Source organism: Ictalurus furcatus, chromosome 13 (assembly GCF_023375685.1).
Source record: "Ictalurus furcatus strain D&B chromosome 13, Billie_1.0, whole genome shotgun sequence".
Lineage (NCBI taxonomy): Eukaryota > Metazoa > Chordata > Actinopteri > Siluriformes > Ictaluridae > Ictalurus > Ictalurus furcatus.
The window spans coordinates 28,087,263-28,103,788 of record NC_071267.1 but is presented as its reverse complement, the minus strand read 5'-3'; the positions used below and the strand labels follow the sequence as shown (position 1 = coordinate 28,103,788).

General features: G+C 39.6%; 1 protein-coding gene across 1 annotated transcript in view; it reads right to left on the bottom strand.

Moving 5' to 3' along the window:
* Nucleotides 1-12,603: 12,603 nt before the first annotated feature.
* The window catches only part of LOC128617250 (choline O-acetyltransferase-like), a 33,456-nt gene continuing 29,533 nt past the window's right edge, over nt 12,604-16,526 (bottom strand). Inside the window, exons 14-15 of the mRNA XM_053640315.1 lie at nt 14,549-14,686; nt 12,604-13,131 (exon numbers count right to left, since the gene is read on the bottom strand). Of these exons, the coding sequence (XP_053496290.1) occupies nt 12,880-13,131; nt 14,549-14,686 (390 nt within the window). The 3' untranslated portion in view covers nt 12,604-12,879. The remainder of the gene's footprint in view (nt 13,132-14,548; nt 14,687-16,526) is intronic.

Sequence of the window (16,526 nt, the reverse complement as noted above, 5' to 3'; positions counted from 1 at the left end):
TTCTAGAAAGAAATCACTTGTGTAGAAATTAAATTGCATTAAATTGTGTTCGGTGTGTTACTGTCTCTCACATGTAAACATATTGCTGTTTAATTACAGCAAAGTAACCGAGTTGTTCTGTCTTTGGTAAATCAAACACTTCTGAATACAAACTAAACACAACTGTCAAAGAAACTGTGATCAAAATTACACGTAGCTAGTCATTTTTAAGCTTTAAATTTCCCACTTCCATTAGCAGATCGTTTGGCTTCTTTCTAAAAAATAAATGCTTAAAATTAGCAAAATTATCTGCCAGTAGAACAGAACTATGTCAAGCTTGTAATTAGTAAAAAAATGTTAGAAATAGGTTTAATAATTGTATACTTGTTTTTTCTAATTGGTAATGCTAGATCATTTTGAATATATTCAAGATATTTTAACTTGCTAAGAAACACAATCAACCCTCTTCCGCATAGCTGAGCTCACAGATGCACATGATTGGCTAGTGTGGCTGTGATTGACAGCGGAGAGAGACAGAGAATGACAGAATGCCCCGCCCACCCAGACAGCACAGATAATGTTGCTCTCTTGCTCCGTCTCGTTCTTTCACCCATGTCTGATTCAAATCTGCAAACCCCTGATGACTGGAAACCGGATTTATGTGTTCTTATAGTAGCGATGTTATTAGTACGGGACTTTCTTTAAAAAATTGTCATCATTTGTGGCTGTTTTACAGAATTCAGGTAACATCGATGTCCTGAAACAGATTCGGCTTTAATTACAACAAAAACTGAATTAATGGTCTAATGGTAACAATTAGTTTTCCCATAGTGCCGAAGGTAAAGAAGAACAAATGGTGCAATAGAAAAAAAGACCAGATGATAAATAATAAAGACAATAAAAAACTGGAGAAGAGATAAAAGTGAGGATTACCCAGATTGCATAGACGTTTCCATTAACACTGACTGTTTGATTTACAGCAGGAAAAGTAAAAACAGGCTGCTTTGGGAACTTTTAAATGAGTTTAGTGACCTGTGATGTCTGTGGAAAGACCAGCGTATGAGGACAGTTCTTTAAACGAGCTGTGCTGGAAGGTAGCACTTGTAGCTCTCAGCATGTTCTCACAGCTATTAGCTAACGGTCCTGCCAGAGCAGCCAATTAGAGCTGAGTGTGAGACGGCGGGACTCTCTGTCCTCGAAAACATGTCTCTCTCTCTCAAATGTCACGCTGGTCATTACCACACACACACACACACACACACACACACACACTTTCAGACATTTACACAAGATTCAAATGAGTCATCTTTTCTTCCTTTCCTCTGTACTTCCTCCCTATTGCCTTTCTTAATTCTATCCTTTTATTCCCTCTCCTCTTCTTTAACGCTTTTTTTTCTTACCTTAATTCCTCGTTCTCTTTTCCTCCCTATTTCTTCATTTTTTCATCTCTCTAGTCTTTCTTTTCATCCCTATTGATTTCGTCCTTCTGTGCTACTGCCCCGCTTACTGCTTCTGTCTCTACTATCTTCCCTTCTTTCTTATCTTCCTTTCTTTTCATGCTCCTTCCTTCATTTGTTTCCTTTTCAGCTTTCTTTTTTTCTCATTCCTTTCTTTCCTTCCTTTCTTTCTCCCTATTGATATAAATGTCCGCAACTTTAAACACCTCGCGCTAGGACGTTTTTTTTGGGAGGGAACTCTCAGTGTGTCCAGCGCTCCACTGTTCATTAGATGAATATTTTTGCTTTATAAGCAGTAAATAGTGTGTGAAATGCAGCAGAAGTAAAAATAACCCGTCTCTGTGTGCGTGGTGTTTTCGGTCAGTTACCTGGTGATAATCGCCCATTCTGAGAACATGGGTTTATTCTCAGGACCCTTAGCACACATTACAGACTGAAAAGTAGAAATCTGCTTGGAGCTTTTCTTCAGGCTGGACGTAAGATTCCCTTCGCAGATTGCTATTATCTCCTCACAGTCACTCAATCACTCACAGTTACCCAATCAGGACAGATGCTCTCAGCCCTGGAGGACAGACCAGTGATTAGCTTCTACAATGGAACTGATTCTTTAAGCGCATTTAATGAAGGGTTCCCTCAGAGTACCGCGTAGTCAAGTGCCTTATAACCTTGAGTTCAGCTGCTTGGAGACGAGGACGATTGAATGATTACAAAGTCATGATGATGTCATTTACTGCTGAGACAGTAAGTCAGGGTTTCCAGCGACATGTTTATCATTTCAGATCAGGGATGAAGTGAAGATGTGATGAGGAGGAGGTACTGTTACGACCCCAAAGTTTTTTATTTTCCCGTAACAGCATGTCCTCTAGTGTTTTTTATTCCCCTTATACCACAGAAATTTAGAAAATGTTCATTTATTAAAGAAGGACGTCATATTTTCATACATTTTTAGTTACATTTAATGTTGTGGAACATCCGTGAGATAGAAGTTAGTTCTTGTGTCCGGATTATATTTGCCTTAACTACATGTATATGTACGCAAGATGGCTGCCACACATATCCTGCGATTGGTGGGAGCGGTGCTGGTCCTAGCCCATTTTTAAGAGTCGGTAAATATGTCAGCAGCATTAGCATAAAAATTATTCCATGATCATTATCGTCCATAATGCCGTACAAAAAAACTAAATCATCATCACTGACTCTCACACACACTTCACAGTCACACAGACACACCAACGGTGATGACTGATAAGTATGATGTACTCTTTAATTTTATTTAAAAATTAATTTGAAAAAAATACAGGTGATCAGTGTTGTGTTGCACTTAATATAGCCTTGCACACACTGCTGCTTATTTACATCAGCATTAGGGGCGCCAACAAACTAATTTAACCAGACAAACTTTTCTAAGGTAATAAAAGACGTGAGGAACGTTAAATGTGGCTCGGTACTGGTAATCGGATTCGGTGGGGCGGCGGTAAGGGGCGGTGGGGTGGCACACAAATATGGTGACACCCTAGACAGCTTCCTATGATGCCTAATGGATTGACCGGCCCTGGTTGGGAGGGTCACTGGGGCACATCCTCAGAAATGAACTCTATATGTTGGTGTTCTGCAATACTAACATAAACAGAAGGGGCGCTGTTGCATGATGTCACATCAGTACCAGAGCAAGATAAACATTCAGTATTCTCTGTCTGTTTTCATGACGAGATTGATTTAATGGTCTAACATACGATCTATGTTGGTCACTCTGCAGTTGCTCTGTCATCTTTATAAGATAAACAATAAGGTAGAAGTAGTTTCATGATGTTCATTGTTGACATGCTAAATCAGAAGAAGAACAAAGTCAAATGTCAGCCAGGGATATTTCGGCCATATTGTGAATGTGTTGTGAAAGACTGTAAAAGAGAACACTGTAGAGGTAAGGGAAAGCTGTAACTTTGTGTTTCTGACCATCAGTGTGTGTTTGTGGGACTGTGGAAGTGTGTGTGGAAGTTCGATCCGAGGCAGCAGGTGTGTGTTGCCCCCTCTGTGTGCCTGCGTGTTGAATTCGGATCAGTAGAAATGTTCCAGGCTTCAGGTGGGCTTTATCACTATTGACTTAAAGAGCCTCTTTCATGCTGTTCTGTAAGGAGATCATTCAAAAAAACAGCACCAGATCTTCTGAAAACAACACTGAACCTGTAACTTTTCACCAGTGGTTTTGGGATCATAATTTTATTACTGTAATGGAGCTGTATGAAGAATAAAACTTACGAGCACAGTCATAAAGCTTTATGAAGACAGGCATTAAAGAAAATGTTTAGTTGTTTGTTTGTTTTGGAACAATTGGAGGGATTGGTTATACTGATACTGAAGGTGGGAGGACTGATCTGATTTGTTGCAGTGGTACGGGGGAGAGCTGATCTGATTGGGTACAGTGGTATTGGAGTGCAGGGACTGATCTGATTTTGGTGGTATTGTGGTGGGAGGACTGATCTGATTGGTTTTGAAGATGGGTTTACTGTAATCTGAATGGTTGCAGTGGTATGGGGTGGAGGGACTGATCTAATTGGTTGCAGTAGAACTGGGGTGGGGGACTGTGATCTGATTGGTTGCAGTAGAACTGGGGTGGGGGACTGTGATCTGATTGGTTGCAGTAGTACTGGTAGTGTTGGACTGTGATCTGATTGGTTGCAGTAGTACTGGTAGTGGTGGACTGTGATCTGATTGGTAGCAGGGATATTGAGGTGGGGGACTGTGATCTGATTGGTAGCAGGGATATTGGGGTGGGGGACTGTGATCTGATTGGCTGCAGTAGTACTGGGAGTGGGGGACTGTGATCTGATTGGTAGCAGGGATATTGGGGGTGGGGGACTGTGATCTGATTGGCTGCAGTAGTACTGGTAGTGGTGGACTGTGCTCTCATAGGTATCGGGGATATACGGGGTGGGGGACTGTGATCTGATTGCTGACAGTGGTAATAAAGATATTGCAGATGTATTGAAGATTTGGGGGTGGAGGACTGTGATCTGATTGGTTGCAGTGGTAATAGAAGGTGAGAGGACTGTGATCTGATTGGTTGCAGTGGTATGGGATGGAGGGACTGATCTGATTGGTTGCAGTAGTACTGGGAGTGGGGGACTGTGCTCTGATTGGTACCAGGGATATTGGGGTGGGGGACTGTGATCTGATTGCTGACAGTGGTATTAAAGATATTGCAGATGTATTCAAGATTTGGGGTGGGTTGACTGTAATCTGATTGGTTGCAGTGGTATTGAAGGTGATAGGACTGTGATCTGATTGGTTGCAGTGGTATTGAGGGTGGATTGACTGTGATCTGATTGGTTGCAGTGGTATTGAAGGTGAGAGGACTGTGATCTGATTGGTTGCAGTGGTATTGAGGGTGGGTTGACTGTGATCTGATTGGTTGCAGTGGTATGGGGTGGAGGGACTGATCTGATTGGTTGCAGTGGTATTGAAGGTGAGAGGACTGTGATCTGATTGGTTGCAGTGGTATGGGGTGGAGGGACTGATCTGATTGGTTGAAGTGGAACTGAGGGTGAGGGGACTGTGATCTGATTGGTTGCAGTGGTATTGAAGGTGAGAGGACTGTGATCTGATTGGTTGCAGTGGTATGGGGTGGAGGGACTGATCTCATTGGTTGGAGTGGAACTGAGGGTGAGGGGACTGTGATCTGATTGGTTTCAGTGGTACTGGAGTGGGGAGACTATGATCTTTAATGGTGTGAACATAAATGTAAAATAATTAAATAAAAGACTAATTTTTGCCATCTCTCATAAACAACTTTATTGTACAATATTACATAACACACTTTTTTCTTTTAACACAGAATCTATGATAAATCTTTTCTTATTATATTTTAGCAATTAAATAGAATTTGTTTGATAAAAATACATGGCACACAGAATTATGGAGGTGCAAAAATAAATAGACTTACTTATTATTCCTTAGTGTTTGCATAAATAAATATAAACTCTATGATTACACTGACACGAACACGTCAAACATCAGACAGATACTAGCAACATTTAAACACACTGAACTGGGCATTTTATGCACATTACATTTAATACAATACAATATTTAAAAATAAAACAGGCGAGGTGATAATCTATGATATAATTGACTTTGTCACATAATAAACATAATGAATGTTTATATTTACTTGAAATATTTTAAAACCTGTATAGTAAATAATTTTTAATGCAAAAGCAAGCACATACATATTGCATAACTACACAGAGAAATAATTTAACATTTATTTAATAAATACATGAGTAAAAATATCTCATAAATAAATTATCAATTTGTGTTTAGATATAAACATATGTTTAGATCATCTATAATGTATTTATCATAAATTAATAAGCAAACAAAATAAAATAAATTCTACCTTTGTTCACACCCGTCTTAAATACACCAAATAGACACACAATAGAACATTTTATTCATTTATAATTTAATTTATAGACATTTACTGATTGACATTAACCATGAAAAGGAAAATGTAGTAACACAACTGATAAAGCTCTATTGTAGGTTATGATAACTTGTTACCTTAAAACATTATTAAAATATATTTAAAATGATGTATACTTAGTACAGGACATTAGGTAAAAAAAAAGACCATTTAGAAACTCCAAATGTTCTTTTTTTATTATTTAAATGAACAAAAATAAATGTTATACTATATATATTTATGTTTTCTAACAAATATAAAGTAACAAGATATCATTATATATGTAGACATATCTAAAATAGATGTAATTACTTATATGGACTTATATATGGTCACTTACAACATTTCACAGGAACACATACACACATATAGCATTATATGTGTATACACATACACACACATATAGCATTATAAATATGTTTACCTCTGAATTTATTGCTGCGTATTTTATTTTGTTTTTGGTTGACACACAACAAAAATAGATTTTTACCATTTTACCATTTTACACATTGCATTACAGTAAACTACTGGATGTATTTTGAATGCACATTGTTTAAATCTTTACAATATATATGTTTTTAATGTAAAACTGTTGCGATCATTTTTATTCAAGTACTTAATAATATAGTGACACTGTATTTTTGTTAATAGCTGTAAGCAACAGATCTGATCATCTTATTATTCAGCAAAAATGTTCAAATGTTCTTGTATATACACTGGAATCTGGGAGAAAAAAAATCTAACCTTTTAAAAATATAACCACAAATTCACATTTTGTTTTTGGATTGTGGCACATAATTAGTCACTCTTTACACATTTGGCAATGTAGTCTTTAGAAAATGAATTAATTGCAAGTTTAATAATTAATAATGCATTGTGCAGGATATGTGCAAAACTTCCAACAAAGTATTTCTTTAAAAGAACTGTAAGTTGAAACTACAGCTGATTTAATAACCACAACATGAGGTGTTATTTATTGAACACAATATTTGAATATGTATAAGTGTATATGTAACACACCTTGGAAACATAGGGCCCTACAAGCATAGGACATTGGAAATATAGAAAGCTAGAAACAACAGACCCTGGAAATTTAGGACCCTAAAAACGTTGGACCTTGGAAACAGAGGGCCCTGGAAACACAGGACCTTGGAAACACATGACCCTGGAAACACAGGAACCTTCAAAAAATAACCTTGGAAACACATGATCCTGAAAACATAGGACCCTTCACAGAAATAGGACTCTGGAAACACAGGACCCTTCAAAAAATAGGATGTTGGAAACTCAGGACCTTGGAAACACAGGACCCTGGAAACATAGGACCCTGGAAACACAGAACCTTGGAAACACAAGACCCTGGAAACACAGGACCTGGGAAACACAGGACCCCTCAAAAAATAGGACCCTGGAAACACAGGACCCTTCAAAAACAGGTTGCTGGAAACACAGGACTCTGGAAATACAGGACCCTTCAGAAATATGACCTTGGAAACTTAGGGACCTAGAAACACCAGAAGCAGGAAATGTAGAACCCTAATACCATGGGTCCCTGGAAACACAGAAACCCTTGGAACATAGGACCCTGCAAACAAAGGCCTTGGAAACATAGGACCCTGGAAATACAGAATTCAGGGAACACAGAACCTTGGAAACATATGACAATGGAGGCTTAGGACCCTAGAAACATAGGATGCTGGAAACATGGGACCCAGGAAACAGGCCAGCTCACACGTCACCCCCTAGCCCCTGGCTCTCAGAAGCTCTTCGTAACAACCGGACCAAGTTAAGGGCAGTTGAAATTAAATGGTATAAATCAAACAGTCCAACTGACCTAACCAATTACCAAACAATTCTGTACTCTTTTTCACATATCATCTCTACTGCTAAAGTCATATACTACCTGGAGAAGATTGGCAGCTCGCCCAACACCCATACTCTCTTCTCTGTTCCCCTGCTCCCCCTACCTCTCTCACTGCAGATGACTTGACGCTTTCAATTCCAACAAGGTTACATCAATCAGGAACCAGTTCTCCACCTCAGACACGCAGAGACCGGCTCCTCCTCCATGTAACTCTCAACTGTCCTCCTTTTCCCCTCTCTCAGAGACTGATGTCTCAAAACTTCTTTCTAGCCATCCTACAACCTGTCCTCTAGGCCCTATCCCTTCTCACCCTTCTCTCTATCACTCCAACACTATTACCTGCACTCACACACATCCTTAACACATCCCTCTCCACAGGCACATTCCCTACCTCATTTAAGCAGGCCCAGGTTACCCAGCTGCTTACAAAACCAATACTTAACCCTGTTGCTGTTGACAACTACAGACCTGTCTCCCTCCTCCCTTTTCTGCCCAAAACCCTTGAAAGAGCTGTGTTTAATCAACTCTCCGTTTTCTCATACAGAACAACCTCCTGGACACCAAGCAGTTTGGCTTCAACAGCAGAACACTGAAGCCAGAACACTTCAACACTGAAGCCTTATGACTAGCAAGAACAACCTCAAGATCTGTCCTCATCCTACTCGACCTCTCTGCTGCCTTTGACATGGTGAATCATCAGATCCTCCTGTTAACTCTCTCCAGCCTAGGCGTCACCAGAATGCTCTGCACTGGGTGGAATCGTATCTCTCAGGCAGGTCCTTCATGGTATTGTGGATGGGTTTCTGAAACTCAGCAACTCACAACTGGGGTTCGCCAGGGATCAGTTCGTGGTCTACTGCTCTTTTCTATTTATACTACATCTCTGGGGCCTGTGATGGATTCTCATGGCTTCTCATATCACTGCTGTGTTGATGACACCCAGTTCTATATGTCCTTCCAGCCTGATGATCCATCCATCTCAAGACACATCTCTGCCTGTCTGTCTGACATCTCGGACTGGATGAGGGAACACCACCTTAAGCTCAACTTGGCAAAAATGGAGCTTCTTGTCATCCCTGCCTACCCCTCAATCAACCACAACCTCACTGTCAGCTTGGCTCAACCACACTCAAGCCAACCAGGACAGCCATAAACCTTGGGGTGACTTTCGATGATAACTTGACTTTTACAGACCACATCTCATTAACTGTACAGTCCTGTGGGTTCATTCTGTACACCATCAATAAAATCAGACCCTACCTCACCGAACAGGCTATACAGCTTCTAGTCCAGTCTCCTGTTATCTCAAAACTGGACTATTGGAAAGCACTACTCCCGGGCCTCCCAGCCAGCTCCATCACGACCCTTCAGATGATTCAGAATGCAGCAGCACACCTTGTTTTCAACCAGCCCCAAAGAACCCATGTAACATCCCTCTTCATCTCCCTCCACAGGCTTCCTGTAGCCACCCGTATCAAATTCATGCTCATGTACAAGACCTTGTCTGGAACAGCATCGCCCTACCTCAACACTCTCCTCGAGGTTTATGGTCCCTCACGCAACCTGTGATCATTTAACGACCGATGTCTGGTAGTGCCTAGTCAGTGAGGCATGAGGTCCCATTCCACAACCTTCAAACTGACTGTCCCTCAGTGGTTTTAACAAATACTTCAAACCTCAATCCATACTGCAGAATCTGTCATTATCTTCAAAAAATGGCTAAAGACCAACCTCTTCCGTGAACACTTAACTAACCCCTAACCCCCATTTATATATTTTTTTAAAAAAAGCATTCTGCATTTACACCTCTACTCTGCACACTTTGCTTCTCTAGAACTCAATTAAAAATCTTGTACAGTAGCACTACTTGTATTGTTCTCCCCTTGATATATCGCTTTGCTTGTATTTCCTCATTTTTCAGTCGGTTTGGATAAAAGCGTCCGCTAAATGAATAAATACAAATGTACTATCTCCTGCTCTTTAGAGTAGTTTTTTTTCCCTGTAGAAACATTTCATTTTTTTTATTATTTTTGAAGGCACATACTGTATACTTTACAACATTTCTTTACATGTGCAAGACTTGTGCACAGTACTGTAGGACACTGAAATCATAGATCCTAGGGAACATATGATTCTGGGAACATGGAATTCTGAAAACACAAGACCCTGAAATATATATAGGGTCCAGAGAACACTGATTCCAGATGCTGGAAAATTTAACACTAGGCACATAATCTGTAAGAGAAAATGGGGCTCTAGGAGCATTTCATCAAGACTGCTGGAAACTTGAGACCCTGGAAATAAATCACCCTGGAATCATAGGTCCATGGGAACATAGGACTATGGCAACATTGGACAATATCCTGTCAATGTAGAGCCCTGACAGCGTAATTTACTAGGAAATTGGGACCCTGCAAATATAAGGCCCTGAGAACATAAGACTCTGGAAACTCAGGACCCTCAGAAAGTGTACGGTTGACCCACTGCACAAAAACAGCAAACACTTACACTTTTGTTTGCTAACTGGAAGTTCTGCACATATCCCACTTTACAGAGGCCCTGGACTACTAACTTTCACTTGCTTTTATTATACATACAGGGATCAATTAAGGGTGTGATAATGGCACGAGTGAGTATCACAGTGTTCAGTCCATCACAGTATCTACGCACAGTTTCCCACTGCATGCAAATCATATTCAATATCTGGGGGGGGGGGGGTGTCACTATATAGTGAGCATGGCTTTTGTTTCTAAAAGAAGTAAGCATACACATCACACACACACACACACACACACACACAAATCTATCTCCTGCTGATAAAACTAAACACATACATAGTTGCTGTCTGGATTACATGAAACCAAACGTGACAATATTCTTTTCATAATTTTCACACTTCACCTGACATTTTTTATCATGGTTAATATCACTTTACAAATATATAAGCTATGTTTTGCTGCACCCGTCAGTATTTGGACCATGAATAAGCCGTGAAAGTGCCTGTAGGATTCAGCTTGGTCATGCACTTCTATCTAGCATGCATTCCACATGACTAGCTAGATTTATACTGTACATCTTTTTAGATTATTTATGTCAGATTGCAGCGCTGTGAAAAAGCGTTCTCTTGAGATTTCTTGTGTTTTTGTATAGATCCCATACTACATTGTTTCAGAAATTAAAACAAAATCTAAGATAAAACACAAAATACAGTTTTTAAATGATGATGTTATTTATTGAAGCAAAAACTGTTATCCAATAGCAACTGGGTCTGTGTGAAAATGTATTTGCCCCTGTAGTTACTAATTCCCCAGAGCTATGAAACTGCATTTATATAATGGGATTCAACTGGACGAGACACAACCAGGTCTGATTACTACAAACCCTGTTCAATCACATCAACACTTAAATAGAACTTTTTCAACAGCATGAAGTTGGTTAAAAGATCTTACCCAGTAACACACTATGCCAAAGTTGAAAGAAATTTCAGGAAGAAGGTGATTGAAATACATCAGTCTGGGAAGGGTTACAAAGATATTTGGGACTACCTTTACAAAGGCTCTGGAACTCAAGAGAACCACAGTGAGAGCACAAAAGTGAACCCAGAAGTGTCCGACCTTCCAAAATTCCTCCAAGAGCACAGCGACGACTCATCCAGGAAGTCACGAAAGAGCCAAGGACAACATCAAAGGACATACAGGTCTCTCTTGCATCAATAAAGGTCACTGTTCATGACTCCACTATCAGAAAGACACTGGGCAAAAATGGCATCCATGGAAGGGTGGTGAGGTGAAAATCACTGCTAACCCAGAAGATCATTAAAGCTCGTCTGAATTTTGCCAAAACACACCTTGATGATCCTCAAACCTTTTGGGAGAAAGGTTTATGAGTCGAAAGTGGAACTGTTTGGAAAACAGGTGTCCCGTTACATCTGGCGTAAACCAAACACCGAATTCCACAAAAAGAACATCACACCTACGGTCAAGCATGGTGGAGGAAGTATGATGGTGTGGGGATGCTTTGCTGCTTCAGGGCCTTGCAGTAATTGAGGGAAACATGAATTCTGCTCTATTCTGCTGGTCTTCAGTCAGTAAGTTAAAACTCAAGTGGAACTGGATTATGCAGCAAGACAACGATCCAAAGCATAGGAGTAAGTCCTAGTCCTAGAGGTAAGTGAAAGACTGATCTCCAGTTATCGGAAGTGGCTGGTTGAAGTTATTGGTGTTAAAGGTGGCACAACCAGATTTTAAGTTTAAGGGGGCAATTAGTTTATCACATTGATGACAGGAGTTGGATAACTTTTTTTTGCTTCAATAAAAAAATAAAAAATAAAAACTGTATTGTGTATTTACTCAGGATGTCTTTGTTTTATGTTGTACTTTGAAGATCTAAAACTATTTAGTATGAAATATACACAAAAACTGAAGAAATCAGGATACTTTTTCATAGCACTGTATGTCAGATTATACGATGAAGATCCTCTAACCATAAACAAAATTACTATGTCCTGCTTATGTCATCAAGTAGCATGATGTGGAAATGAGCTCGTGCAGAAGATGGGTTTGTGTAAACCCAAACATTCCTCAAAGAGAATTCGAGGCAAAAGGCTATTTTGCCATTGCCGCTATCATATCTGTAGCTTTCCTGTGAGTTCGCCGTCCTCCTATTGGTGGATTTTAGATGAGCATCAAAGCAACACTTACACTAACACAACTTTTTTGTTGTCGCAGTGATGCTAAATTGGCTTATGTGTGCTAAGATCACCAATCTCAACTAATGACCAAATCATTATTTTGCGATGTGGAGATTTTGTTTGCAACAGCAAAACTGGCCTGAGAATTCTGCAGAATACAGCTAGCTTTAGATGAACGCAACATCAGTTCACAATATCACAATATGATGTGATTGATTTTACAGTTATCCTATAACCAATTATTGGCACAAGAAACCAGAATGACTCAGACGGTAATGCGCTATAATCATCAGTAGTCCACTACCGAGAACTGATTACAAGATTAGCAGAAACACGGCTATACATTATATTTTGAGCTTTTAAACAAAACAATCCCAAAGACGTTAGTGATATCTGAAGATACTTTAGACCATCAGTTTCTCATGACTTACTTCCTGGGCGTGGCTGGCTTAGCCCCACCCTCTTTATGACTGACAGCACTGCATCTATTGCACAGCTCCCTCATGTCTATAAGTGCTTGATCTAGAGCCTTCACCAGCACGAGAGATGACGTGGACACACACTCACGGAAACTGGACACGCAGAACAGGATGTTTTCAGCTTGAGGATTATAACATGCCCCGTAACCATTAGCAACCACCGGGCCGTAACAGCAGAACATGTCTACTGTTGTAGGAACCTACAGGAAAGAGGAGAAAGTGTGTCGTTATTTACCATCATTTATACGGAGTACAGAAGCTCTGAAGGGTAAGCCTTTATCTCTATAAAAAAACCTTTCTGTGATTTTCCTGTTGAAATGCACTGGAAGGGTAAGGTACGAAAGACAAAAGATAGAAAATGCATGTTTTACACTCTTTGACCACTAGGGGATTCTTTTTCCTTCAGAGACTGGTGGGGAAAAATCTGTGATGTAATAATGACTAGCCAATGAGCTTAGCGCTCCCTGCAACATTTAATCCCCCTATAACCTGCACCTTGTGGTCAGAACTGGTATAAATGGGGTCATTCCTATCTTCCCTGGGTCCTAAGTTCCCCAGTTCAATATTCTGTTAGGACACATTAAGTAAACTTTTCAAAAGGATTTATGTAGTCAGGACTCATTTTCCCAGGGCCCTATTAACTTTATTACCTTTTAACTTTAAACACCAAGGACCCATTTAAATGAATAACATCATACATTAGTTTAAAAAACATCCTTCATCCACACTTGAAATTTATGAAAGTTAATGGAAAATTAACTAGGTTGCACACGTTGAACCCTTACTTGTGCTGCTCTAAAAATAGCTGTTAGTCTACATTCATACATTCATACATTTCAACTCCATCCATGAACAATAGTGAATACACTAAACTGAATAAATGCCGTACTGTAGCCTATAAAACACAGTAAACGGTTATAAAAGGAACAAAATGTTAAGTATGAACATGTCCTGGTTCTCACTGATGCTGAAGCCTAACTCCAGCTTTAAATCACCATGTGCTCATTATGTACCATACAAATCTGGGGAACATAGGACCCTGGGAACATAGATGCGTTCTAGTATAAATGCTAATCGTTAGCATTTAATTCCCCCACAATTTCCTTCCCACCAGTCTCCGAAGTTTAACGTATAAAGGTTTAAAGGTATAACACGTAAAACCGATTAAACGTTTCTTTTGTTGTTTCTTTTGTTGTTCGATTTTTTCCCCATCTACAAATCTATATGTTTTTCACTGTTGAAATGCAGTGAAAGGGTAAAATGTGGAGGAAAAAAAACAGAATCAGAAGTGAGTTGGCTAAAAAGTAGCTTGCTGTAAAAATTTTGACCACTAAGGGCAACTGATGTTTTTTTTCTACACTTCAGAGACTAGTGAAACAAAAATGTGAGTAAAATGCTAACAATTGGCATACCAAACGAATGATCAGCTGTCACTGTGTCGCCTGCTAGTTTGAATGTACTGTAGGATTAATCACCATTAACCCTAATTAAACAAAACTCTTAAATAATCAGCTTGCAACCTTCATGACCCTGAAGCTTGTGACCAGAAAAGTGGGTAAACCATCAGACAACCTGTATAACATTGGTGGAGGCTCTGAGGCTGAGACTCGCTTTTACCTGACTAGTGGAGAGGATGAACTGGTTGCTGAGGAGGTACGTCTCATCTGTGAAAATGTCGGGAGTTTCCATCTTCAGCTCCCTGGCAATTTCCCGAAGGCCGAGCAGGTGATTATCTATTCCCAATCCTGAAACGGCCTTAACACGATCGCAGAGAAGAGTTAGTGTACAATTACAGTGCATCCGGAAAGTATTCACAGCGCTTCACTTTTCCGGCCTTATTCCAAAATGGATTAAATTCATTATTTTCCTCAAAATTCTACAAACAATACCCCATAATGACAATGTCAAAGAAGTTTGTTTGAAATCTTTTCTTTTTTTTTTTTCCAGTTTCATTTGTATTGAACATTTCTGCTGGACATTTCTGCTGAACTAAACATTTCTGCTGAACTAAACATTTCTGCTGAACATTTCTGCTGAACTAAACATTTCTGCTGAACATTTCTGCTGGACATTTCTGCTGAACATTTCTGCTGGACATTTCTGCTGAACTAAACATTTCTGCTGAACTAAACATTTCTGCTGAACATTTCTGCTGAACTAAACATTTCTGCTGAACATCTCTGCTGGACATTTCTGCTGAACATTTCTGCTGGACATTTCTGCTGAACTAAACATTTCTGCTGAACATTTCTGCTGAACATTTCTGCTAAACATTTCTGCTGAACTAAACATTTCTGCTGAACATTTCTACTAAACATTTCTGCTGAACATTTCTGCTGGACATTTCTGCTGAACTAAACATTTCTGCTGAACATTTCTACTAAACATTTCTGCTGAACATTTCTGCTAAACATTTCTGCTGAACATTTCTGCTGAACTAAACATTTCTGCTGAACATTTCTGCTAAACATTTCTGCTGAACATTTCTGTTGAACATTTCTGCTAAACATTTCTGCTAAACATTTCTGCTAAACATTTCTGCTGGACATTTCTGCTGAACTAAACATTTCTGCTGAACGTTTCTGCTGAACATGTCTACCAAACATGTCTGTTGAACATCACCTTTTTTCTTCTCTCCTCCCCTCCCTTTCCCAAATATTCCATTGAGAAGAAGAAAAAAAAACAAAAAAAACACAACAAATTGAGCAACACACAGCAGTACACATTCACGGGTTTTTTTTCTTTTATACTAACAAAGGAAAACAAAATTAAAAGTAAACCCCCCCCCCCCCCCCCCCCCCCCCGGCTCATCATGGCTACCCAATAACTATCGCTGGTTTCATAGATATTGTAAGACCCAACAACAGGCACAAAAATTTAAGTGGGAAGTGTCTGTAACTCCATAAAGTATATGATAAAGGGATACCATTTATAAAAAAAAACTTGTCCGTACAACCCTTCATCGTATACCTTATTTTCTCGAGTTTTAGAAAAAACATCACGTCCTTTAGCCACTGGGAGACAGATGGATATTTAACAGACTTCCAATGCAACAGTAGGGAACGTCTTGCTATAAGGGATGTGAAAGCAATAACATCCTTTTGTATTGAGCTCAATGGAACTGAGGCATCAGGAATCCCAAATACAGCAATCAATGGGCAAGTCTTTAAATCTACCCTAAGAATAGTGGACATGATGGTAAAAAAAACAGACCAAAAACCATGGAGATCAGGGCAGAAGAAAAATATATGGCCAAGATGTCATGGAGAGCCATGGCATTTATCACACCTGTCCTCTACATCCGGATACATCACAGAAAGTCTCGACTTGGACAGATGGACTCTGTTTAAAACTTTGAACTGTATAAGTCCAAGACGAGCACAAGAAGTGGTAGACTGTACCCTCCCTATAGCACGTTCCCAACACTCCTCACTTATCTCTACTCCTAACTCCGTTTCCCATGCATTCCTAATTTTGTTACCCGACTCACTACCTAGCACCAGAATAAAATCATATATCCTAGAAATCATTCCTCTTTGATGTGGACTGTTTGAAAACAAGCTTTCCCAAGCCTGTTCAGGAGGCGCGGAGGGGA